This window comes from Pleurodeles waltl, chromosome 5 (assembly GCF_031143425.1).
Source record: "Pleurodeles waltl isolate 20211129_DDA chromosome 5, aPleWal1.hap1.20221129, whole genome shotgun sequence".
NCBI classification, from domain to species: domain Eukaryota; kingdom Metazoa; phylum Chordata; class Amphibia; order Caudata; family Salamandridae; genus Pleurodeles; species Pleurodeles waltl.
Window position 1 is genome coordinate 1,798,362,831 of NC_090444.1, and position 27,258 is coordinate 1,798,390,088.

Below are 27,258 nucleotides of genomic sequence, written 5' to 3' on the forward strand. Positions count from 1 at the left end.
TTTGTTTTGTCTAAGGCCTGAAATTACTACAGAACCCTGACTTGATACGAGCAGTTATACCACCCCTAAAGAAAAATTACAGGGCAGCAAAGTCTGCTCCAGCATCTCTAACTGGTCACCCAAAGCTTGTGGCGACAGCACAATGGAGATACGAAACTCCCACTCCAGCTCCTTCAATCAGGAATGGTATATATATGGACGACCAGGGCCCCAGAGTCTGCTCCTTTGCAGCTACATTAATTAAAACCACAAATTCTTTGGCCATTCTTTTCACAATATAATTGTCAGATGTGGCATCCTGGAAAACGGAAGGAGGGTAAGCTCAGCGTTTAGAAGAAAAAAGAAAAAAAAAAGCATAAGTGCATCAGCTGTCGTCATTGACACAACAGTGGATATCTCCAAAGCAGGCTTTTACCAGCTCGAAGGAACCCACAATCTTACAAAGACAAGAATGGCTTATTTTGTCTTCCTTTTGACTGGATGTTCCTGTTCCTTGATCCTATTTGTCCCAGCATGGTCTCAGTTGTGGTACAACAACCCATTGAGGCTGTCCGCTTACCCACTGATTCAGTAGAAGAACCATCCCGAGCTCCTCTTCAGCTATCATGGAGAGATTCTCCCATCACATACTCACTGCACTCAACCAGAGAGCCTTGTTCCTGACCACCAGGAAGTTTGGCCATCTGTATAGTTTGGTAGAGTGCAGGGATATTTTGACACAAGCACAAGCAGCAACAAAATTGGATTTGCAACTCTGTATCGAAGCATTTTTCCACATGGAGCAAGGACAAGTGCCTTAGTGTAATCCCCATGCAGCCCAACAGGCCTAACATACTTGCTTGACATGGCCTAGAGTGATCTTCAATATGTCAGTCCGATTCACTGGGCTGCAATCCCCACACTTCATTGAATGTAGGAGTATTCCTCATCTTTGTTCACCCCTAGTGTCAGAAAACATTTCCGAACTGTTTATCCCTTTTCTTCCAATAAGGCACCCCAAGTGCCATGGGAACTAAATATTGTAGTGAGTCAACTTATGCTACCTCTTTTTGAATCCATGCACAGCATGTAAAGGTGGAGAGATGCAGACATTCAAAGTAAAGGAGCTATACCATCAATTTACCAAAGACAAAGTAATCTTGCATACCAATCTGAAATTCATGCCCCAAGTTCCAAGACTGTCACTTTCAGTGATTCTGTCTTACTTGGTCAGAGAGCTAAATTTGCACTCACTGGGTGTCCGCAGGTGCATCGGGTTCTACATGAGCAAAACTAAAGACTTCACCATTATGAACCAGCCATTTGTATTTTGCAGTCATCCGAGAAGAGGTCCCCCCTTATCAAAACAAGGCATTGTACCTTGGTTTGCCGGCATCCACTTTTGCCACATCAATGTGAAGCATCCGCTCCAGAGCAGAGTGAGGAAGCATTTCACCGGAAGCACCGCTACAGTAGCTATACTTTGTGGTAGAGCCATTACAAGACATTTGCCATGCAGCCATGTGCAAGAGCAGGCACCTTTTTACCAATCACTTCTGCCTGGATGTAAATTCAGCAGTGGGGACAAGCAGTTCTTCGCAACCTAATTGAGTACGCTGAGCCTGCTTCCTACTTGACTGAAACTTTGTATTGCTTGCTATTGGGATTTAAGGATGTGATTCTATGAAAGATCCAATGCTGGAGAAAAAAATATTTAGTTGCCTGTAACTCAGTTTACCAGCATTGATGTCTAATAGTCACATGCAACCCTACCTCTTTGGTCAGAAATGCACTAATATCATGTGTATAATTCACACTTCTGCTGTTAAAACTGGGCTACGGCCGTCCTTAGAGGGAGCAGGGAGCTCAGCACTTTCAGCTCATTGGCTGAAATTTGGGTTGTTTTAGATGATGTGCTACTAAGCCAATACCATTGTTGGACGTAAGGCCATTTCAACACTGTTTACTGCAATGTAAAGTCACTGGGTCATCATTCAAGCATGTGAATCCGTTAAAGATAGCAACGCTGGAGAACTTCAGTTACAAGTAAGGAACCAATTTGTTTTTGCTCACTAGTGTCATAAGTGTGCGTCACAATTTGGGCCCTTTATAAACTTGTCATTTTCTGTACCAGCTTTACTTGTGAGAAATCAGTTCCTTAGGGTACATTCATATTTATCCATAGTTTACTCTTTACACTGGTAACTCTAAACACAAAATCTCTTGTAAACGAAGTGTTGTACTTGTATTTTACGTGTGTGTTCATTAAACTTCTCACGTAGGCCATACTACATCCACACACTGTTACCGAACTTGTGGCACCTTCTATCGCGACTCCTGATGTAGCTCCACACTAGACGCATTTGCATGCTGTACAAGAGTAATAGCATTGCACGTTTGCCAACACAATTCCATTGAAGTTGAGATGTGAATTTCACCGAACACATGATTTTCAGTTAGTTGCTAAGATCAGGGTTCAAACTTTTGTCTGGTTCCAGATCAAGCAGCATAGCCAGCCAGAAGGCCACATCTCCTCCCCGTCATACAATTTTTTGAATTGAGTTGACATCTTAAGACATTGAGAAATTAATACCTTATTTGACAGACTGTGGAGGATGATTCAATCATTGTTTGTAAATGGCAATTAATCATACTAAACATGGTGTGCAAATATTAGAAAATAATATTCATATGATTGCTTGTGGGTGGGTGTCTCATGATGGTCATCCACTTGAGTAAATAGCGGTGGTTTATATTTGATTCATCAATGTAGGAAAATTTTGATTAGACACTTTCATTCATACTCTGAGTGTTTGTTGATATTGTGTTACTGTTGCTAATTTCTTCCACTACTGAGTGTTTTTGTTAAATATATCTGCTACAACCTTTATTATAAGCATAGTGCATGAGAAAATTAATTAACAAAGTCTGCAAAGCAATGTTTATGAATCCTTGGCCAGAATGCAAAATAAGGACATTGTTTCTCTGAATCTTAACTTCGTCCTTTTTTTACCCCCCCCCCCATTCCACACTAACTCGTACAAAATGAATAGAAACCTTGCAGTAATCAATCCATCATTAGTCTAGAGAGATAGTGTGTAGGAACTGCTTGCTGGTCTGATCTGGGAAGCACGCCTATATTAGCCAAGCCGGTTCAATAAATACAAGGCATGACACGACTATAAGCCTATTGTGTGATTACGTAACGACATTTTTTCAAGATTAGATGTGGATGCTAAAGGCTCTTACCAAGGCTTGTTGAAAGGTTGTTTGAAGCGGTGGTGTTGATGTAGATTATCTCTTGGTGAACAAATACATCAAACAATGCACCTCATATGTTCTTCCCCTTTTGTAGCCTAATTTCCAAATGCTCTATAATCACGTTAAACAACTGCTCTGCAATGAACTGCTGCTTACGCAGATGGAAAAATGTGCTCTGATGGAAGCCCTCGTCCTTGTAAGTAACGAGTTCAAGAACTTTAAGCAGCAGAGCTCGTTTGTGGAAGAACTCATGACTCCTGTAGCTTCTCTGTGGCTGTCTGAAGAGATGCAAAGGTACAACTCTATTTTCTGTAAAACTGTTATTGTGTTTTAGTGTCCTAGAACACTGTTTATATATACATATGAAAAAAGCAACTGAAATAATAGATTCCAGGTGAAAGTTAGTGCCAGTGATCAACTCCGGTTATTATCCACCAGATGACCTAATTCTGAAATGTGAATTTTGTGCAATAGGTTCTAGTCTGAGAAGTAGCATGGTTTACACAGTCTTTTGGTAAACCTCATTCCAGAAGTTTGAGTAAAAAAATTGATCTTTCGGTAAAGATGTTAAAATAGAGTAATCATTTGGTTAAAGGCATGGTGCACAAATAGGAGGTTTCATTTTAACTCATCAATGTGTTTATTGTTCTAATGTAGTAAGAAGATTTATTTCTATCTCTTGTTTTTCTGTCATGCCAATGTCTTAGGGTGCTGTCTTGTCCAGAAGCATTTATCCCTTTCGTGGGTGCTGATCTCCAGGTCACAGACAATATTATGGACGATCCTACTGGCCTAAACCGCTCACGAGTAAGTATTTATCACAAAGGCTGGTGGGTCAAGTTATGTCCTGGGCAGTTAAGCAGAAATTGTGGATTTGAAGCTGTTATTTCACAGCGGTTATCAACTCTCTATACATGTTTATTTAGATGTGCAATAGTTTGCTGTTAATCCCTTGGTTGTACACTCTTGAATTCTTACTCAATTGAATGGTCAGTTGACTTGAGTTCTCAGGCACAAATGCGTATGTTTCGTTGTGGCGTCCACACCATTAGCTATTGTATCGCCTGCATTAATAGCCTACCTGTAAATCTGTGTCTTTATTGCTACTGACCGTAATGCCAGTCTCCTCGCCTTCCTTGCTGCCTCTTCTCACCCAGGGGGATTGTTTGGTTCCTGTAAATCCCTTTTTTCATTGTGAGTAGTGTAACAAAAGTGCATCCTTCTGGGGCACCATCCGTTACTGGTTCTGAAGCTGCTTGTGAATTCACTGGTTTATGCATAGAGGTGGGCGAGGATGACTGCACTAGAATGGTCAACACATATTCTAAACTTGGAAGATCACTTGGAAAGAGCCATTACAAGCAACTTAATGCACTTTTGAATCCTCTTCATCCCAGACTACATCTCATTTTCAAAGGATACCCTAAAGTTGTGCGTTATTTTAATGTTTCATGGAAGCTAATATGGACATTCAGGATCTTGTATATTTTCAGTCTTTCCTTGGTGTTTGCCATCCCAAGCATTGTCATCTGTCTGATCACTGTTTATCTTGTAACTTGAGAACCCTTTGCATTTTTAAAAATCCTTGGCTTTGTATATTTTTTCCTCATAAGTATTAACAGTTCACTTTTAGCACATTGAAATAGAAATCTAGAACATTACATGACAATTTTTTAATTTCAATTTAAAAATAAAAAAACTTTTTTTATAGCAGTGTGTGTGTGGTGTGTGTGTGTGTTTAGTAGTATGTGAGTGTGCACCAGCTAAGACAAATAGCGCTACTGCTGTTCTTACAGACCTATGTGTCGGGAAGTGTTGCATTGTGGTGGCCCATATCTTTTAACCTCTCTACATGTTTCTTGTGTCTGCTTGATGTTCTTGTTCTATCTGTTATTGAAACCTGCCCTGCTGCTACCTTTTGTAGTGTAACAGTGCATTATTTGCTATTTTATGTATAGAATGGTAGGATGAGTCAACCTTTCCTTGTCTCTCATTCAAAGGACGGACAACTAGCACCCAGAGTGTGTTTAAATTACTTGCCTCCTATGCTGGGACAGTCCTTCTTTGCAGTACGCATTCCATCAGAGAATCTTTTTAACATTAGCTGCTCATTTGGTCATAAGATTTCCCACTCACCAATGCTAGTGTTTTATCTAGGATGGCAAGCAAAGTGTCTGTTCGAATATGTGACAGAACAACTAGGTCCTAAACAACTATAGCCTAAATCACTACTGCTAAACTACTAAAAAGTCTCTACAACTACTGCCTAAACAACAATTGTGCCTGAATAACTATTGCCTGAACAACTAATTTATATATATATTCTAAACAACTAATGAACGATAAAAACCAAAAAGAAAACCTTACCTTAAAATTAGTTGTTCAGGCAATTGTTATTCAGGCACAATTGTTGTTTAGACAGTAGTTGTTCAGTACTTAGTTGTAGATATGTTTTAGTTGTTTAGGAGTAGTGGTTCAGGCAAGTAGTGGTTTAGACCTAGTTGTTCAGGATGTTTCCCTGTCTGTTCTCTTCATGTGACTGGTTTGGATGAAAAGTTCCTATTATCGTTTAGTTGCCTCGTCTTCAGCAGAATAGTGAGTTAGGCTGGAATGGGATCCCAAACAGGCCCATGCAGTTTGTCATACCAGAGCCCCATACCTTGCAGAACAAGCATGTGCGGTGAGCAAGCCCAAGCACTGTAATAGTGTATTTGTTTTAAAAAAATGAAAGTACATTTTAGGACAGTTATTAGGTACTGCCTTTTCTCGTCTCTTTTTCCCCTTACTATTGCTTTGATTTATTCTCACCCTTTTTCTCAAGTCCTCTCCTGTAACAATAACATCTGGCTTCCTTCCCAACCCTTTTTCTGATTTTCTTAGTAATTGTTGCCCCCCACCACCTTTGTTTTCCCTCCCATTTTACTTCCATCTTCTTACTTTGCTGTTTTTCCTCCCTTCTTCCTTTTCCTTGCTCCCCTCACTTTCTTCCAACAGTTCCTTCCCGTGTGATCCCACCTCTTGTTTTCTCATCATTGCCCCTCTTTCTTTCTCTACTTTTTGCTCTTCCTTCTCTTCATCTTCCTCCTCCCTTTCCATGCTTACTAGTTCCTGTTTCTTACCCAGCCTCCAGTTAGTCTCTGTTTTCCTGTCTGTCTCCATTCAATTGTTCTTGCTTTCTCTTTCTCCCCTTTACTCTGAAAACACATGGGCAAATGGCAATGGAGCTACTGCCTTTGAAAACACCACGAGCCCCTATCTGATTCTTGTACACTTCCTGTTTCCCTTGCTAAACTGTTCCAGTGAATCAGCCAGAGATGTATTTATGGGAAGCTTGCCCTTTATGTGGTATGCTAATACCATGTAAAGGGTCCAGGGGTTCCCCAGTGAGTGGACAGCACTTCCTATGCAAACCCAAAGTGCTCTATTTAAGGGTAGAGTGCTCAAGCAGCCTAAGGCGTAAGACAGAGGAGTGCAAGGAGTGGAAAAGTTACATACCCGTAGCCGCACAGTTATTGCTGGGTGTCCAATGTTGTCCCCAGAAAATTGAGACGCTGCACTGGTGTAGATATTCGCTTCTCTGAATTGATTTGTAGCCCTAGTTATGCTAATTAGCCAGTTATCCAGAGATATATATATCTATATATGTTCGATGGCATGTGTAGCTGCAGATACACATGCTATATATATATCTAAGTCTGCATCTTGGAGATCTATTACACAAAGCCATTTGTTCTTCAGTACATGATGGAACATTTGATGAAGAGAGATTCTGATTTTTTCCTTCTTTATAAATTTGTCGCACAATCTGAGATCTAGTAGGTCGAAATTGATTAGGTTGAGGTTTCTTTCGAACTAGGAAATTCCTTGAGTATCCTCCTAAGTTCCTTTGATGTTGAGGAACGTTCTCTATTGCCTTAGTCTGCAATAAAAGGGATGTCTCTTGTTTTAGTATGTCCAAATGGGTTGTCAAGATCTGTTGTGAAGGACCTTGTGGTGGAGTATATGAAAAGCCCTTAGTAATGTGTTGGGGGTGTTAAACATACCACACAAACTTTATGGGCATCTCAAAATGCTTTTTTCCTGCCACACGAAGGATGCTTTTTGAAAAGAGCTGGCATTGTGCCTAAAAAAAAAAACACTTTTCCACAAAAAGGGAAAAATAATTCAAATGGTTGTACTTGACAGAACTGGTGTAAAAATGGCAAGTAAAATGCTTAGAAAATCGCAGTGAAAAGGTTTATTCACAAAGATTTGGTGGAAAAAAAATAATAATCACCTAATTTGTTGAGAGATCCTGCCTGAAGGAGCTGGAAAAAAGAACTGACTCTCTAAGGCACACTCACTGCAGTGCATTGTGGGAAGGGGTCTTAATGGCCCTTAAGGGTACAAGCCCTATTTTTTTTCAAGCTTTCAGTGTTAGCCTATCAGGCTGTTTTTTTTGTCTCATGCTGCCTATGTCAAGGACAGCCTTTTTCTATGACAATATGATGCAGATCTTAAAAAGGACTTTTTTCCACTATTGTACTACTAAGCTGCCAAAGCATTTCAAGGAAAATACATCTCTGGTAGTCTACACTGCTGGAAAATGATTCCAGTGATGAGCACTTTAAAGACATGTTATAAAATCTGAAGATATGTCGAAGAAGATGTTCAGGGGGTCCGCGGAGACAGCACAGAATTACTCTAAGTTTATGATTGTCAATGAGGATCCTACCATGCAGAACTACAAATGCACACAACAGTCAATAAATGAGACATGACTCAAGGAGATCACACCAATTTATAAAAATAGCATGTATCTTTATATATGTTTAGGCATCAGAGAAAAATTGTTCAGGTAAGTACGTTTTTTAAATAGGAATTCTTTTCTCTTTAAAAAGTGGACACAGTGCAATTTCTGAGTGATGCAATGTTGTCCTATTGGAGGAAAAACAAGTTCAATAGATACTGTTTGACTACTTACGAGACCAATCTCCAAGACTTAAGGGGGAGTATTGTGCAAGGGTCAGGACCACAGCAAATGGTCACTCCAGACAGCACTGGGGCAGCTAGATGCAGAGGTGTAGTATGGCTTCGGGTACCCAATGTATTTCAATGAGGGTCAGTCTCTGTAGAAAAAGCCTGCAGGCTCTGGCTAGGAGGCCAGCCGGGGACAACCAACAGGTAGGTTACAGACGTAGGGTGCTTGAGGACTTGGGTGCACCTTTAGTCCTCTTGTCACCATGTCAGGGGTGACAGGTGCAGAGGTGTCCTTTGGCGTCAGGTTTCTGTATCTGGGAGCACTTCTGATTGAGAGGTCCTGTGGTCGGAGGCTGCAGGTGTTGTCGGGGAGTCCAGGAGGGGTGAACCGCAATGGACTCCAACTCACGAGAGCTGGGGAGTTCGTTGACACCAAGGCCCACTTTTACTTGGGCTGGAGGTGACAGGTGCAGTGGTTGTTTTAGGTGTCACTGAAGCTGCAGGAGAGGGGGGGGGGGGGGGGCATGCATGCAGAGGACTTCGGGTAGTCCAGGAGTGGTGAAGCCACGATGGACTCGGACTCAGCATGGGCTGGGGAACCTTGTTGGCACTGGTGGTCCACTTCAACTCTGGTCAGAGTGTTGACTTTAGGTGTCGGGTCTTGGCAGTTACGGAGGATTCAGAGTCCCTTCTTTGGAGGTTTTTGGAGAACAGGTCCACTGTTCATAGGAGGTCATGACTCTTTATTGAAGGCAGGCAGTCCTCTCAGGTTTCTGGAGTCACAGCTGCAGGAACTACAGGACAAGTCAACTTAGGTGCAGATTTCAACGATCGATACAGGACGGCAAGGCTGGTACCAGGTCAGCTGCTTCTTTTCTCCTCTTCTGTTTGTGCAGCTCTACTTTGTTCTTGGTCTACTTAGGTCATCTGGATCTGCTTCTCTGATGCCAGGGGCTCCTTAAAATACTGTACTTAGGGGCATTAGAGTTGTGTAGGTTAGTAGCCTGTGGGCTACTGATCCTTGGGGTCACTGCGCTCCCTATATGACCACTTCCTGTGAGAAGTGGGCATATCCCTTTCCCAAAATTCCTAGGTATGTCATCACAAAGATGGCTAATTCTGAAAAGTCATGTCCACCTTGCAGTAGCCAACATTAAGAGTGATACTAGCCTGGAGGTGGCACGCTTACCTGACTAATTTTCCTTCCTGCCTGTCCAGATGCCAAATGGGCTCTGGAAAGGTGTGGGTGGCTTCGACTCCTGTGAGGAGAGTCAGATTTGTATTTCAAAGGTAGCTGTCCCTTGAGGCTTGCTGCCTGAGGAAGGCTAATCAGCAGATCATCCTGTTGGAGGGAGTGTTACACCCTCTTCCCGGGCAGGCCTTTGTTCTGGGCCTCCTTAGGGCAGGAGGCTCTCCTGCTAGGGGTCCAGAACGGTGTCTGTGGTAGCAGGCTGGTAGAAACTAGTCTGTGAGCACACCAGAGGCAAGTAGAGGTTCAGGGGGCATCTCTGAGTGCCCTCTGGGTGCATATATTGGAAAATCTAACACTGTCGTCAGTGTAGTTTGACCAATTTGAGGTGTTTGATAATAAACATCACTATCTTCAGTAAAGTCATCATGTACCTGGGGAACGCGTATTGACCAGTGACCATCACTTGCTTTTAAAATAGCTTTACTGGTCACTTACTATGTCTGAGAATTGACAGTGACAAAGCAGGGGCATATCAGCTAGTGCACATTCGCCCTCACGTGTAATATAATGCACCCTGCCTTAGGGCTGTAAGGCTTACTAGAGGGCTGACTTAGATATATTGCATGTAGTGTTAGGGGACATGGTACTCATGCTATGTGCCATGTCGTGTTGTCCCTTTTGTCTGCACCAAGACACGCAGCCTGTCATGTGCTTGGTGAGGGGGTCTCTTAGGGTGACACAACTCGTGCTGCAGCCCTTAGGGACCTCCTTTAGTAACCCAGGGCCTAGGTACCAGGGATACCATTTACTAGGGACCTAGAGATGGTGCTAAAGGTTTTGCCAATTGGGGTAACAACTGTGCAGTTTGGGGAAAGAGCTCTGGCACTTGGCACATGGTTAGTAGGAACCCAGTGCACTTTCAGTCGAAACCACAGCATGTACCAGGCAAAAAGTGTGTGTGTTGGGGTGGGCAGCCATGTCAAAAAGAGGCACTTTCTTACAGTATTTAAGCAACAGTTTCACTGGTGGTAGCCAGGCTGGAGCTCAATTACAAGTGTGCATCCGGGGATCCTGTATGTGAAAGGACATAAATCGGCCTATGCACTTATTACATTGTTTCTTTCCTTTCATTTATCTTTTCCTTACCCTTTTTCACCCTCCATATTTATTTCTGGTCTTCCTTACAATTTTCCTTCTCTTGTTGGGAAATGGTTATTGTAGGAAAGTAGCCTCTTTTTGGCGTGGTTACCCCCACTTTTTGCCTGCGGTCAGTGTGTTTTGACTGGTTTCACTGGGATCCTGCTAACCAGGACCCCAGTGACTGTGCGCTTTCCCTCTAGATTGGTTGTTACTGACTTTGTACACCCCACAATTGACATATTGGTGCCCCCATGTAAGTCCTCAGTATATGGTACCCAGTGCGCACCAGAGGTTCTCCATGGGCTGCAGCATGTATTATGCCACCCATGGGAGCCCATGCAAAATGTGTCTGCAGGCCTGCCATCGCAGGCTGAGTGAAAAGATACATGTACCCTTTCACTTCAAGTTACAGCACTAGGGCATTATAAGTCACCCCTATGGCAGGCCCTCCTAGCCCAGAGGGAAGGGTGCAGGTACCTGTGTGTGGGGGGCACCCCTGCATGAGCAGAACTACGAACTCCGCTCCATTTTCCTGGACTTCGTAAGTGCGAGGATAACATTTTATGCATGTACTGGACACAATTCACAACCTGTGACCAGCTACATAATGGTAACTCTAAACCTGGCCATGTTTGTTATCAAACATGTCTGAATCATACCTTAGATGACCCCTAGCATTGCTCCTACCAGCTTTCTGGGGTTTTCCGGGCAGCCCACGCTGCTACAACCCCTCAGACCTCTTTCTGCACTCTTGCTGCTTGACCAGCTCAAACAGAGGAAGGCTGAATGAAGGATTCCCTGTGGGAGAGGAAGGCAACACCCTCTTCTTTGGAAATAGGTGTTACATGATTTGGGACGGGTAGCCTCCCCAAGCCACTGGTGTGCTTTGAAGGGCACATTTGGTGCCATCCTTGCATAAACTGGTTTGGCAAAAAAATGGACAATGGAAAGGGGAGTAACCACTCCCCTGGCCTTCACCACCCCAGGGGTGGTGCCAGAGCTCCTTCAGTTGACCACTTGATTCTGCCATCTTGAATCCAAGGTAGACGGAAGCCTCTGGGAGCCTCTGAGTGGCCAGGGCAGGCAGGTGACATTCCTTCCCCCACCACCAACCCCCCTTATAAGTCGTCACCCTGTTAGGTGACCCATCCCCCTTCCTGGTCTATTTAAGGTCTCCCTCTTGGGGGGGGGGGTCCTGGGATTTGACGTGCAAGATTCCAGCAGGACTCCTGCATCGTTTACTTCACTTTCTGGCCACTGGAAATGCATTTCCACGACTCCTTCCAGCAACTGCAACACTTCCCCCAGCTGTGCATCCTTTGAGGGTGACGAGTCATCAGTCTGCATGAGACACAGTAAGAAATCTCTTTGGGAGTGAAGGGGTCACTCCCCTGCATCTGCAGGCACCAACTACAACGGCAACTGGCTGCATGGATCTCCTCTAGTCCAGAGCTGCGTGGATTTGGGTGGTGGTCTGGAGTGGTTCCCCTTGGTCCTCTCTACTAGCTGTCCAATTTAGGAGATGGTAAGCTCTTGACTCCCCACGCAGGACAGTACCCCATGCACCGCATCTCTTGCAGCTACAAAGGCTTGTTGGGCTCCTAGATAAGTCTTGGCTGCTCATCCACAACTACCTCTAGAGAGCCCTGGATTCCTAGACATTGCTTACACCTCACTAATAGGGGATACTGGGACCTGGTATAAGGTGATAGCACCATAGGCGCTTACCACACAAGGCCAGCTTCCTACAGTTATTCCTGCTCTGCTCTCTATATCTGATCTATATTGCTACTATTTGTGATGGGCAGACCCATCACCAGGATTGGGGTCACTGGGAGAGAAGAGGCAGCGCTGGCCTAGATCATCAAGCCATTCATCACTTCCACTATTGTCTGGCAGCCTGCTGGGAAGCACAGACAGAGTGGATCAGAGGGGAGGCAGGCCACAGGATGGCACATATTGTGGGAACTGGCTAGTCAGAAAAGGAGAGACCAACAGCACAGCTTAGTGCAAAAAACTAAGAACAGACCGTTAGAGGGATGAAGATGGTGGGCAAGCAGAAAACAGCCATCAGTCGACCGTGGATTGCCTAATGCCCGCTAATCATTTTGGCACGGATGGTGACTCAGAGTTCATTCTCACTGTAGGGTGGCCCTCCTCATGAAGTGGGGTGGAAGGCTTTAAATGCTTGGTGTATTTGAGTAGTAGACTTCAGTATCTTTTTATTTACTTATTTACTTATTTATTTAGCAGGTCTCATTTTGTTTCACTATCTTAGTGACAATTAGCATGAATGTTTTTTTTTCTCTTTTGTAGATAAGTTTTTGTGTATTCACCATTCTCGGAGTGTTAAGACGGGCTCGATGGCCAGTTGATTTAGAAGAGGCCAAGGCTGGCGGATTTGTGGTTGGTTACATGCCCAATGGCAACCCTATCTACCGTAACCCCTGCACCGAACAAGTCCTGAAATTTCTCCCCAACTTGCTTACTCTCATAAGGTACGTTTCAATGGTTGCCTAAGGAAAAAAGGTGGTGTAGCCCATCAGTTTGCCATGTACTCTTGGACCTAGTTCTTATGTTAAATAAAAGGTGCAATAGGCCTGGTTGCCGTGGGATTTGTCCCTGGGATTGTTTCCATGGAATTTTATTTTTAGTTTTATTGCCTGAATCTTTCTGAAGTGTATAATATTTTTAAGACAGTGAATTGATTACATGTTAATGGCATCCACTAAAAAATCGGTATTTTGTAGGAAGCCAGGCTTTTTGTAGGTTATTTCCCCCTCCCCCTCCCAATTTTTGCCCCTATTTGAACTAGTAGATGCTGGTTTTCGACTCTTGACAGTACGCTGAGGCCTGCTAACCAAGCTCCAGTGCCAGTATTCTTTCCCCTGAAAACAAAATACTAAATTGTGTTCACTTAGCTCACACTTAAGCACTCCTGTAAGTCCCTAGTAAATGGTACCCCTGGTTGTAAAAAGGGGCACTTTCCTACATTGTTGCCCACACTTTTTGCCTGGTACATGATGTAATTTTGACTAAAAGTGTACTGGGTTCCTGTTAACCAGGTCCCCTGTCACGGATCTCTCTCCCTAAAGCTGTACAATTGTTCCCCAATTGGAAATATTTCTGCCCCCTCCCTTTAACCCTCTCTATAAGTCCCTAGTAAATGGTACCCCTGGTACCTAGGGCATAGGTACAAAAGAGGGTCCCGAACGGCTGCAGCATGTATTGTGCCACCCTCGGGGACCCATCACAGAGCACATGCAGACAGGCCTGGGGGATGCAGGGACACCAGTGGTCCTCTTCTCCTCGGTCAACGGCATCCAGGTTCAGTGGACCGTCAGATTAGCGTCACCGGAGGTGGTCGCTGTTGAGGGGCCTGCGCAGAGAGGCTGCAAACGTCGTTGTGAACGTCGCAGTGGAGAATCTCACAACAGACTGTCTGCAGACAGGCTGGGGACCACACTGGCATTGTTCGCCCTCTTCAACTTGGGTTAGGAGGCACTGATGCAATGCTCCTGTCCGGCATTGGGTTTTGGCAGTCCGGAGTCCACTTGAGTGTTTCTTTGGTGCCTGAAAGGATGCTCCCCTGCTCCACTGGAGTTCCTGGTGCTGGAGTGAAGGCTGGCAGTTTCCCGGGCTTTTGGAAGTTTCAGCAGCTGGAGGACAGGGTGACTTTCTTGCAATTGTCGAAGTCAGCAGGAAGGCTGGCAGGGTATGCGTTGAGTCAGTCACTGATCTTCAGTTCTTGTCTTTTGCATTTCTGGATTGTCCTTCGGGTCAGCAGGGATCCGAGTGCAAGTAGTAACCAAGGGGCTACTTACCCCTGGAGTTACTACACTCCCTATAAAACATTTTGTGGGAGGTGGGCATAACCCTGTCACAGAGTTGCTAGTTCTGCCAACATCAAGATGGCAGATTTCTAAATGTTGTGTCTACATCAGGTAGCTCACTGTAGGGGTGGGACTAAACGGAGGGTTGGACTCACCGCAGTGAATACTACATTTCCTGTCTATCCTGGTGCCAAATGGGCTCTAAGTTAGAGTGGCTGGCATTTCTCCTTTGAGTGAAGCCAGATCTGCATACCAAGGGTGGTGGGCTTCTTTAAAGCTCCCTGCATTGGAATGCAGTTTCACAAGTCATCCTTTTGGGTGGGGTGTGCTTTGAGAGAAGTCTTTGTTTCCAACTGCCCAAGAGCAAAGGCTTCCACCCTTGGGGGTCTGAAGCATGTCTAGTGGTGGCAGGCTGACTAAAACTAGTCAGTCCTCACACTGGTAGTTGGTAGGTTTTCAAGGGGGAGCTCTAAGGTGCCCTCTGGGTGCATGTATTACTAAATCCATCACTGGAATTAGTTAAGGTTTAGTAATACGAGATGTTTGATACCAAACATCCTTATTTTCAGTGAAGGCATCATATAGCTGGGGAACTTGTATTGACCAGTTTCCAGCACATGTACTTAAAATGGTTTCCCTGTTCACTCAATATGTCTAAGGATCGACAGAGATAGCAGGGGCATATCTGCTCCTGGAGATATCCACTCACATGTAATATAATGCACCCTGCCATAGGGCTGTAAGACCTGCTGTTGGGGTGACTTACAAATATTACATTCAGTATTTTAGGGTACATAGCACACAGGCTGTATACAATGTTTTGTTTTCACTTTTTTTCACCTCTCAGGTGGTTTATGCAGATGAAAGGTGAGAACCCTAAACTGTTGTGGTGGTCCATCTCCCTGCAGGGAATGGATTTTACAGTGGAACACAGACCTGGGACTGCCCATGCCAATGCAGATGGACTTTTCATGTTCTTCCACTTAGACAATGAAGACTCTATTGGGAACAGTTAGCCTCATCCTCTTTCGTTTGGGAGTGGATTGTGTAGGAAAGTGCCCCTTTTGTCATGGTCACCCCCCACTTTTTACCTGCTATTTGATGCAAACTTGACTGAGCGTTGCTGGGATCTTGATAACCAGGCCCCAACACCCATGTTCTTTCCTTAAACTGTACCATTGCTCCACAATTGGCACTCGTCTGGCACACAGCTAAGCTTTTTGTAAAAGGTACTAGTGGTACCAAGGACCCTGTGACGAGGGAAGGTCCCTAAGGGCTGCAGCATGAATTGTGCCACCCTAAGGGACTTCACCAAACACATGCACACTGCCATTGCAGATTGTTTGTTGGTGGAGAGAAAAGATAAAGTCGACCTGACACCCCTCCCTGGGTGCCATGCCCACAAAATACTGCCAGTGGCATAGGTAAGTCACCCCTCTAGCAGGCCTTACCACCGTAAGTCAGGGTGCACTATACCACAGGTGAGAGCATAGATGCATGAGCAATACGCCCCTACAGTGTCTAGATCTATTCTTAGACATTGTAAGTGTAGTGTAGCCATATTGAGTACATGGGTTGGGAGGTTGTCACTACGCACTTCACAGCTCCATGATGGCTTCACTGAATTCTGGTAAGTTTGGTATCAAACTTCTCAGCTCAATAATCCAACACTGGCATCAGTGACAAATGCACACACAGGGCATTTAAGAGATTCCCCCTGAAATTCCCCCAACTTTCTAGTGTGGCTGATCGGTCTGTGCCAGCCTGCCACCACCAGACACGTTTCTGACCCTATGGGGTGATAGCCTTTGTGCTCTAGAGAGTCTGGGACAAAGCCTGCTTTGGATGGAGGTGCTTCACACCTCCCCCCAGCAGGAACAGCAACACTTGGCGGTGAGCCTCAAAGGTTGCTGCTTTTTGTTATGCCGACCCAGGGCACTCCAGCAAGTGGAGATGCCCACACCAGACCACACCCCACCTTTTGGTGACCGGTCTGGCAGGAAAATTAGTAAGCAAGAGGAGTGTCCACCTCAGCTGGGACTTACCCCTAAGGTGCCCAGAGCTGAGGTGAAAGCCTCTCTTTAGAATCCTCCATCTTGTTTTGGGGGATGCTACCCAGTTGCCAAAGGGAGTGAGCACAGAAAGGGTATAGCTACCGTCTGGGTCAGTAGCCATTGACTGCCCATTGACCCCCTGTAACGCCCCCTAATTCTAGTATTTAGGGGCACCCCTGAACCTTGCTCACAGTAAAGACTCCAAACGACAACTGACTTGGCTCCAGCTCTACTAACCTGTCTGCAGTTTCAAGACTCCTGCTACAGAAAGACTCATCCTGCAGAATGAGTCCCCCAGAGGACTGCCTACCTACCCTAAAGACCAGGAACTCCAGAGAACAGCCCTGTTAACAAAGAAACAAAGAAATATTCTACCTAGGTTGGTGTTAACACCTAGTTCGAGAGAGTCTGGCAGTCAATAGACTGGCTTGTTCAATCATACTTGCTTTTGTATAAGTGGAAACTGGACAAGATGCACCTGTGAGTTCTGTTTCGCTAATGCTAGAACAGATGTTGTATGGCATTGCCTTAGCCTCAATCCCTTGTGAATTAAGGAGTCTGGCCTTATGTGCCATCCCTAAAATAAGAGCTATCGGGGCCACGAGTGATTGCAGGCAGACTTAAATGAAGGCGGAAGGAGAACTCTTGTTAAGAGATTGTGGAAGGATTTTGCTATCCTAGTAAACAGGAAGCAGACCTCAGAAGGTGGAACAGTGCTGTGATACCAGTGTCTCTTAGCAAAGTAACTGAAGTAGTGAACCCAGTGTGGTCATGTGGATGGGTGGCTGGAAATGGCGTGCTGATGATGGCTGCACTTGTGTGGTTGGCTGGCGGATCTCCACTGCTTACCTGTGCTGTAATTTTTACAGGTAATCTCTGTGTTCATCTTGTATATATATTTGTTTTAAAGTCTTTCTTTGAGATCAACACTATGATGCTGACTATACATACAAATGTATACCCATCTCGTAAAAATGTCCAATTTTGAGTAATTGAGCTTTTATCTTTTGGCATGGTTGCTTTTCCTCAGCGTTCATGTGGGAGATTGATTGCCTATATTTTATGTTCATTTTTTTTTCCTAGGACTCAGCACAATCTGTACCTATCAGAGGTGTTGGCCAGGATGGGAGACACATTTGGCAAAGCACTGGACATCCTGGATGGGGAGAAGACCTCTATCCTAGGTATTAAAAAAAAAACTAAAGTTGACTTTGGCACACAGCCTACTGTTCCTTATTGGTTGTGCTCACTACTTGAACATTCTCACTAGTCTCCTTGCATGGTTTTCTCTAAAACCAAAGGAGTGTTGGCTTCCCTTGTTCCAGGCTTATATCACAAATTATTCTGAAATCACAACAGTAGCATATCACACCTTTTGCCATATCACGTGGTAAAAGTGGTGAGTGCTAACTGGATTGTAAAAGGGCCTCTCTGTCATTCGGTCTCCTCACATACTAACATTCACTGATACTGGTGGGTTGTCTGTAGCCAGGACCCAGTGTTGAGGTTTAGAGATTTGCGTTAGTATGATGGAGGGCTTTTTTTAACTTAATTTTAGTGTTTTACACACAGTCTGAGACCAAAACAACTTTTTGGTACGCGTCCCAGTGCTCTTGCTATTGCTGCAAACTTCAGTTTGGTCTCTGGTGAGTCTAGGGCGTTCACTGAGAATGTGAGTCTTCAGTGAAACCACGTTCTCTGGTTCCAGAAAAGCAAAAGGTGCCTCATCCAAGAACCATATGCCATATTAAAAGCCCTGTAGTCTTTAATTCATTGTGTTGTAAGAGACTGCATCTAGTTACAAAGTGCCACACACCCATGTTGAGCAACAGTATAAACCGGGTATCCCCTCTATCCTCTGCTGTTGTGTTGGTGAGGTGAGTCTGAGTGTAGAGAGCTTGAAATGTAGTCTGTGGGTGTATGTAGAAAAGGTTTATCACTGGGTCTGTGGGTTTTGCAGTTGCGTGGCTCGGGTTTGGGTAGCGATGGTGGTGCAGGTTCACAGAGTAAGTATTTTTGTTTTGCATAATTTGGTGTAGATTGAAGACAGTGTAGTCAGTTGTTTTTTAGTTGGGGTTGAATTGAATAGTCCAGTCAGGACGTACTGCCTTGTTAGCAGAGAAAGAGTCCATGTCAGATGTGGTAGTAGAAAGCTGAATCTGTCTTGATGTGAAAGTACAAACTCTCATACAGTTGCTCAGTTTTCTTTGTAGGGGGTGGTTATCGGGGGAAGAGCTAATGCACAGCTGTTTGTGCTTATACCTGTGTGAGTTTTGAATGAAAAGTTGGCCATTTCACGAGGAAGATTGTGTGGCATCACTTTTCACTCTACCTGGGGTTTCTAAGGCCTGGCATGAGGTGCACTGACACATTGGTGTTGGGAGGGGGTGGTACTGGCAGGCCATTGTGAAGTAGTTCTGCAGACCATTTTGAGATGCAATAGTAGAATGTTGTTTCTAATATTATGTAAATAATAGTCTGCAGGTCCACTGTAAAAACCTCAGGTTCGATGGCATCTGTCGCTGTAGATACGCATGTTTTGCAATAGCTCGCCATCTGGTGTTGGGCCGGAGTGTTACAAGTTGTTTTTCTTCGAAGAAGTCTTTCGAGTCACGGGACCGAGTGACTCCTCCTTTTGTCTCCATTGCGCATGGGCGTCGACTCCATCTTCGATTGTTTTTTTTCCGCCATCGGGTTCGGACGTGTTCCTGTCGCTCCGAGTTTCGGAACGGAAAATTAGCTAATTTCGGAAGATTTTCGTCAGTATTGTTGCGTTCGGGATCGGTGTACTTAGATTCAACACTGCATCGAAGATCGAAGAGCTCCGGTGCCCTTCGGGGTAGTTTTTCGATCCCCCGTCGGGGCCTGGTCGGCCCGACCGCGTGCTGAAGAACGCCGATGGAACGGACCCCGTTCCGTTTCTGCCCCAAATGCCACAATAAATACCCCTATACAGACCAACACTTGGTCTGTAACCTGTGCCTGTCACCTGAGCACAGTGAAGACACCTGTGAGGCCTGTCGTGCGTTCCGGTCCCGAAAGACACTCCGAGACCGTCGAGCCAGAAGACTTCAGATGGCGTCCGTGCCGACAGTCCACCGAGAGTTCGAGGAGCAGGAAGAGGAAGGTACCTTCTCGATCCAAGAATCGGACTCCGAAGGATTCGACGATACACAAACCGTGAGTAAGACGTCGAAAACCACACAGAGGAAAATTTACAAGGCCCAGGGGACGCCACTGCCATCAGGCCATGGCTCCACCCATAAATTCGGTGACCGACCGTCGGCACCGAAAAAGGCCCAAACAGTGCCGAGATCGTCCGACTCCGGTCGAGACACTGGCACGCAGCCTTCTTGGGACCGAGAAAGTGCTGGAGACAAGCCTCGACACCGAGATGCCGGTGTGGACACGGCTCGACGCCGAGACAGCGGCACCGAAGAAGATCGACGCCGAGAGGTTTCGGCCCCGAAAAAGAAAAAAGTCACCTCGGAGCCGAAAAAACACGCAGACAAGGTTTCGGTGCCGAAACAAACTGCAAGCGACCCAGCTTCAGGCTCTTATACAGAAGAGCACTCGCTAACCTCCCAAATGCAAAAGCATAGGTTTGAGGAAGAGCTACAATCAACTGATGTGGACCATACGCAAAAGCGTATCTTCATACAGCAGGGGACAGGAAAAATAAGCACCCTTCCCCCCATTAGAAGAAAGAGAAGGTTGGAGTTCCAAACTGAACAGACACCACAACCAAAAGTGGTGAAAAGAGTTACCCCACCACCCTCTCCTCCGCCCGTGCTTAACGTCTCACCAGCACGAACTCCATCACACTCCCCAGCTCACACCACCATAAGCCAGGGTGACCAAGATCAAGACGCATGGGACCTATACGACGCCCCAGTGTCAGATAACAGTCCGGAGGCATACCCTACGAAGCCATCTCCACCAGAAGACAGCACCGCGTATTCTCAAGTGGTGGCTAGAGCAGCACAATTTCACAACGTAAGCCTCCACTCAGAACAGGTCGAGGATGATTTTTTATTCAACACACTCTCCTCCACCCACAGCTCATACCAAAGCCTGCCTATGCTCCCTGGTATGCTCCGGCACGCGAAAGAAATCTTTAAGGAGCCGGTCAAAAGTAGGGCAATCACACCAAGGGTGGAAAAAAAGTATGAGGCGCCTCCTACAGACCCGGTTTTCATCACTACACAGCTGCCACCAGACTCTGTCGTTGTAGGAGCAGCTAGGAAAAGGGCCAACTCTCACACATCTGGAGATGCACCACCCCCAGATAAAGAAAGCCGCAAGTTCGATGCAGCTGGTAAAAGAGTCGCAGCACAAGCTGCAAACCAGTGGCGCATCGCGAACTCCCAGGCACTACTTGCGCGCTATGACAGAGCCCACTGGGACGAGATGCAACATCTCATTGAACATCTGCCCAAGGACTTACAAAATAGGGCAAAACAAGTGGTTGAGGAGGGACAGACCATTTCCAACAACCAGATCCGCTCCTCCATGGACGCAGCAGATACAGCTGCACGGACAATTAATACATCTGTAACTATCAGAAGGCATGCATGGCTCCGAACGTCTGGATTTAAACCAGAGATTCAACAAGCAGTTCTCAATATGCCTTTTAATGAAAAAGAACTGTTCGGTCCAGAAGTGGACACAGCGATTGAGAAACTCAAAAAAGATACGGACACTGCCAAAGCCATGGGCGCACTCTACTCCCCGCAGAGCAGAGGGAATTACAGCACATTCCGTAAAACACCCTTTCGAGGGGGGTTTCGGGGTCAGAGCACACAAGCCAGCACCTCACAAGCAACACCGTCCAGTTACCAGGGACAGTATAGAGGAGGTTTTCGGGGACAATATAGAGGAGGGCAATTCCCTAGAAATAGAGGAAGATTTCAGAGCCCCAAAACCCCTACTACTAAACAGTGACTCACATGTCACTCACCCCCTCCACACAACACCAGTGGGGGGAAGAATAAGTCATTATTACAAAGCATGGGAGGAAATCACTACAGACACTTGGGTTCTAGCAATTATCCAACATGGTTATTGCATAGAATTTCTACAATTCCCTCCAAACATACCACCAAAAGCACAAAATTTGACAACACACCATTCCAATCTCCTGGAGATAGAAGTGCAGGCACTATTGCAAAAGAATGCAATCGAATTAGTGCCAAACACACAAATAAACACAGGAGTTTACTCCCTGTACTTTCTGATACCAAAGAAGGACAAAACGCTGAGACCAATCCTAGACCTCAGAGTAGTGAACACTTTCATCAAATCAGACCACTTTCACATGGTCACACTACAAGAAGTATTGCCATTGCTAAAACTACACGACTACATGGCAACTTTAGACCTCAAGGATGCTTATTTCCATATACCAATACACCCATCGCACAGGAAATACCTAAGGTTTCTATTCAAGGGAATACATTACCAATTCAAGGTACTGCCTTTCGGATTAACTACCGCACCAAGAGTCTTTACCAAGTGTCTAGCGGTAGTCGCTGCACACATAAGAAGGCAGCAAATACATGTGTTCCCATATCTAGACGACTGGCTAATCAAGGCCCATTCGTTAATACAGTGCTCAAATCACACAAATCATATCATACAAACCCTCTTCAAACTAGGGTTCACCGTCAATTTCACAAAATCCAAAATTCTGCCGCGCAAGGTACAACAATACCTAGGAGCCAGAATAGACACATCAAAAGGAGTAGCCACTCCAAGTCCACAAAGAATTCGAAATTTCAACACCATCATACAACGCATGTATCCAACACAAAGAATACACGCAAAGATGGTACTACAACTCCTAGGCATGATGTCTTCATGCATAGCCATTGTCCCAAACGCAAGACTGCACATGAGGCCCTTACAACAGTGCCTAGCATCACAATGGTCACAAGCACAGGGTCACCTTCTAGATCTGGTGTTAATAGACCGCCAAACTTACCTCTCGCTTCTGTGGTGGAACAACATAAATTTAAACAAAGGGCGGCCTTTCCAAGACCCAGTGCCACAATACGTAATAACAACAGATGCTTCCATGACAGGGTGGGGAGCACACCTCGATCAACACAGCATACAAGGACAATGGAACGTACATCAAACAAAACTGCATATAAATCACCTAGAACTTCTAGCAGTTTTTCAAGCACTAAAAGCTTTCCAACCAATCATAGTTCACAAATACATTCTCGTCAAAACAGACAACATGACAACAATGTATTATCTAAACAAGCAAGGGGGGATGCACTCCACGCAGTCAAGCCTGCTAGCACAAAAGATTTGGCGTTGGGCAATTCACAACCAAATTCGCCTAATAGCACAATTTATACCAGGGATCCAAAATCAACTCGCAGACAATCTCTCTCGAGATCACCAACAGGTCCACGAATGGGAAATTCACCCCCAAATCCTGAACACTTATTTCAAACTCTGGGGAACACCTCAGATAGACTTGTTTGCGACAAGGGAGAACGCAAAATGCCAACACTTCGCATCCAGATACCCACACAAACAGTCCCAAGGCAATGCCCTATGGATGAACTGGTCAGGGATATTTGCTTACGCTTTTCCTCCTCTCCCTCTCCTTCCTTACCTGGTAAACAAACTCAGTCAAAACAAACTCAAACTCATATTGATAGCACCAACTTGGGCAAGGCAACCCTGGTACACAACGCTGCTAGACCTATCAGTAGTACCCTGCATCAAATTGCCCAACAGGCCAGATCTGTTGACACAGCACAACCAAAAGATCAGACACCCAGATCCAGCATCGCTAAATCTAGCAATCTGGCTCCTGAAATCCTAGAATTCGGGCACTTACAACTTACCCAAGAATGTATGGAAGTCATAAAACAAGCCAGAAGGCCATCCACCAGGCACTGCTATGCAAGTAAATGGAAGAGGTTTGTTTGCTACTGCCATATTAATCAAATACAACCATTACACACAACTCCAGAACATGTAGTGGGTTACTTGCTTCACTTACAAAAATCTAACCTGGCTTTCTCTTCCATTAAAATACACCTTGCAGCAATATCTGCATACCTGCAGACTACCTATTCAACTTCCCTATATAAGATACCAATCATTAAAGCATTCATGGAGGGCCTTAGGAGAATTATACCACCAAGAACACCTCCTGTTCCTTCATGGAACCTAAATGTTGTCCTAACTAGACTTATGGGTCCACCTTTTGAACCCATGCACTCCTGCGACATACAGTTCCTAACCTGGAAGGTGGCATTTCTCATCGCCATTACTTCCCTAAGAAGAGTAAGCGAGATTCAAGCGTTTACAATACAGGAACCTTTTATACAACTACACAAGAATAAGGTCGTCCTAAGGACCAATCCTAAATTTTTGCCAAAGGTTATTTCACCGTTCCATCTAAATCAAACAGTGGAACTTCCAGTGTTCTTTCCACAGCCAGATACCGTAGCTGAAAGGGCACTACATACATTAGATGTCAAAAGAGCATTGATGTATTACATTGACAGAACAAAAAACATCAGAAAGACTAAACAACTATTTATTGCATTTCAAAAACCTCATGCAGGAAACCCAATATCAAAACAAGGTATAGCCAGATGGATAGTTAAATGCATCCAAATCTGCTACCTTAAAGCTAAACGACAGCTGCCCATTACACCAAGGGCACACTCAACCAGAAAGAAAGGTGCTACCATGGCCTTTCTAGGAAACATCCCAATGCAAGAAATATGTAAGGCAGCCACATGGTCTACGCCTCACACATTCACCAAGCACTACTGTGTAGACGTGTTATCCGCACAACAAGCCACAGTAGGTCAAGCCGTACTAAGAACATTATTTCAGACTACTTCCACTCCTACAGGCTGATCCACCGCTTTTGGGGAGATAACTGCTTACTAGTCTATGCAAAACATGCGTATCTACAGCGACAGATGCCATCGAACTGAAAATGTCACTTACCCAGTGTACATCTGTTCGTGGCATCAGTCGCAGTAGATTCGCATGTGCCCACCCGCCTCCCCGGGAGCCTGTAGCAGTTTGGAAGTTACCTTCAATTATTTATATATGTATCATCTCAACCTTAAATAGGTGCATACTTAGTCACTCCATTGCATGGGCACTATCACTATAATTCAACTCCTACCTCACCCTCTGCGGGGAAAAACAATCGAAGATGGAGTCGACGCCCATGCGCAATGGAGACAAAAGGAGGAGTCACTCGGTCCCGTGACTCGAAAGACTTCTTCGAAGAAAAACAACTTGTAACACTCCGGCCCAACACCAGATGGCGAGCTATTGCAAAACATGCGAATCTACTGCGACTGATGCCACGAACAGATGTACACTGGGTAAGTGACATTTTCATTACTACTCCTGTAAATGCCTGAGGAGGTTAATTACCAGTATCACTGTATTTGGTATTAGGTATTAAGTTATTAGGTCAGTTAATACTACTGTAAATGCCTGAGGAGGTTAGTTACCAGTATTAAGGTATTAGGTATTGCATATTAAGGTATTGGGTATTAAGTATTAAGGTATGAAGTATTTAGGTCGCTGTGTATGTCAGTTATAGTACTTCTAAAGGTGAGACAGGTGCTGTTGATACGGATTTTAGGTTCACTGAGAGAGTTGTTGAATATTCGTATTTTTAATCAATGATGGTTGTAGGAAGTTGGCTCTGTGTGTACTATTTCAAAGTAAGAAATAGCATGCACAGATTCCAAGGGTTCCCCTTAGAGGTAAGATAGTGGCAAAAGAGATAATTCTAATGCTCTATTTTGTGGTAGTGTGGTCGAGCAGTAGGCTTATCAAAGGAGTAGTGTTAAGCATTTGTTGTACACACACAGGCAATAAATGAGGAACACACACTCTGAGACAATTACAGGCCAATAGGTTTTTGTATAGAAAAATATATTTTCTTAGTTTATTTTAAGAACCACAGGTTCAAGATTTACAAGTAAAACTTCAAATGAAAGGTATTTCAGGTAGGTACTTTGAATTAGCAAAATAGCATATATAGTTTTAAAACTAGACAGTGCAATTTTCAACAGTTCCTGGGGGAGGTAAGTGTTTGTTAGTTTTTGCAGGTAAGTAAACCACCTACGGGGTTCAAGTTTGGGTCCAAGGTAGCCCACTGTTGGGGATTCAGGGCAACCCCAAAGTTACCACACCAGTAGCTCAGGGCCGGTCAGGTGCAGAGGTCAAAGTGGTGCCCAAAACACATAGGCTTCAATGGAGAAGGAGGTGCCCCGGTTCCAGTCTGCCAGCAGGTAAGTACCCGTGTCTTCGGAGGGCAGACCAGGGGGGTTTTGTAGAGCACCGGGGGGGGGGGGGGGGGGGGGGGGGGGAGGGACAAGTCAACACAGAAAGTACACCCTCAGCGGCATGGGGGCGGCCGGGTGCAGTGGGCAAACAGGCGTCGGGTTTTCATTAGGAATCAATGGGAGACCCAGGGCTCTCTTTAGCGATGCAGGCACGGGGGGGGCTCCTCGGGGTAGCCACCACCTGGGCTAGGAAGAGGGTCGCCTGGGGGTCGCTCATGCACTGGAGTTCGGTTCCTTCAGGTCATGGGGGCTGCGGGTGCAGTGTGTTTTCCAGGTGTCGGGTTCCTTGAAGCTGGCAGTCGCGGTCAGGGGGAGCCTCTGGATTCCCTCTGCGGGTGTCGCTGTGGAGGCTCGGGGGGGGGGGGGTCAACTCTGGCTACTCACGGGCTCGCAGTCGCCGGGGAGTCCTCCCTGTGGTGTTAGTTTTCCACAGGTCGAGCCGGGGGGCGTCGGGTGCAGAGAGAAAAAAGTCTCACGCTTCCGGCAGGAAACATGTGGTCTTTAAAAGTTGCTTCTTTGTTGCAAGTTGTTGCAGTTTCTTGAACAGGGGCGCTGTTCTCGGGAGCTTCTTGGTCCTTTTAGATGCAGGGTAGTCCTCTGTGGCTTCAGAGGTCACTGGACCCTGGGGGATGCGTCGCTGTTGCAGTTTTTCTCAAAGTGCGGAGACAGGCCTGTAGGGCTGGGGCCAAAGCAGTTGGTGTCTCCGCCTTCTCTGCAGGGCTTCAGGTCAGCAGTCCTTTGTCTTCGGGTTGCAGGAATCTATCTTCCTGGGTTCTGGGAGCCCCTAAATACTCAATTTAGGGGTGTGTTTAGGTCTGGGAAGATAGTAGCCAATGGCTACTAGCCCTGAGGGTGGCTACACCCTCTTTGTGCCTCCTCCCTGTGGGGAGGGGGGGCACATCCCTAATCTTATTGGGGGAATCCTCCATCTGCAAGATGGAGGATTTCTAAAAGTCAGTCACCTCAGCTCAGGACACCTTAGGGGTTGTCCTGACTGGCCAGTGACTCCTCCTTGTTTTTCTCATTATCTCCTCCAGCCTTGCTGCCAAAATTGGGGGGCAGCGGCCAGAGGGGCGGGCATCTCCACTAACCTGGATGCCCTGTGGCGCTGTAACAAAGGGGGTGAGCCTTTGAGGCTCGCCGCCAGGTGTTACTATTCCTGCAGGGGGAGGTGTGAAGCACCTCCACCCAGTACAGGCTTTGTTCCTGGCCACAGAGTGACAAAGGCACTCTCCCCATGGGGCCAGCAACATGTCTGGTGTGTGGCAGGCTGGCAAAACTAGTCAGCCCACACTGGAAGTCGGTATGTTTTCAGGGGGCATCTCTAAAATGCCCTCTGGGTGTATTTTCACAATAAAAAGTACACTGGCATCAGTGTGCATTTATTGTGTTGAGAAGTTTGATACCAAACTTCCCAGTTTTCAGTGTAGCCATTATGGAACTGTGGAGTTTGTGTCTGACAAACTCCCAGATCATATACTCTTATG

The 27,258-nt window shown here is 45.6% G+C and overlaps 1 protein-coding gene across 1 annotated transcript in view; it reads left to right on the plus strand.

Annotated features, from left to right (window-relative positions):
- Positions 1-27,258, plus strand: part of XPO5 (exportin 5) — a 579,115-nt gene that overhangs the window by 242,438 nt on the left and 309,419 nt on the right. The window contains exons 18-21 of the mRNA XM_069236247.1: positions 3,335-3,534; positions 3,948-4,047; positions 12,848-13,029; positions 17,502-17,602. Coding sequence (XP_069092348.1) covers positions 3,335-3,534; positions 3,948-4,047; positions 12,848-13,029; positions 17,502-17,602 — 583 coding nt within the window. The remainder of the gene's footprint in view (positions 1-3,334; positions 3,535-3,947; positions 4,048-12,847; positions 13,030-17,501; positions 17,603-27,258) is intronic.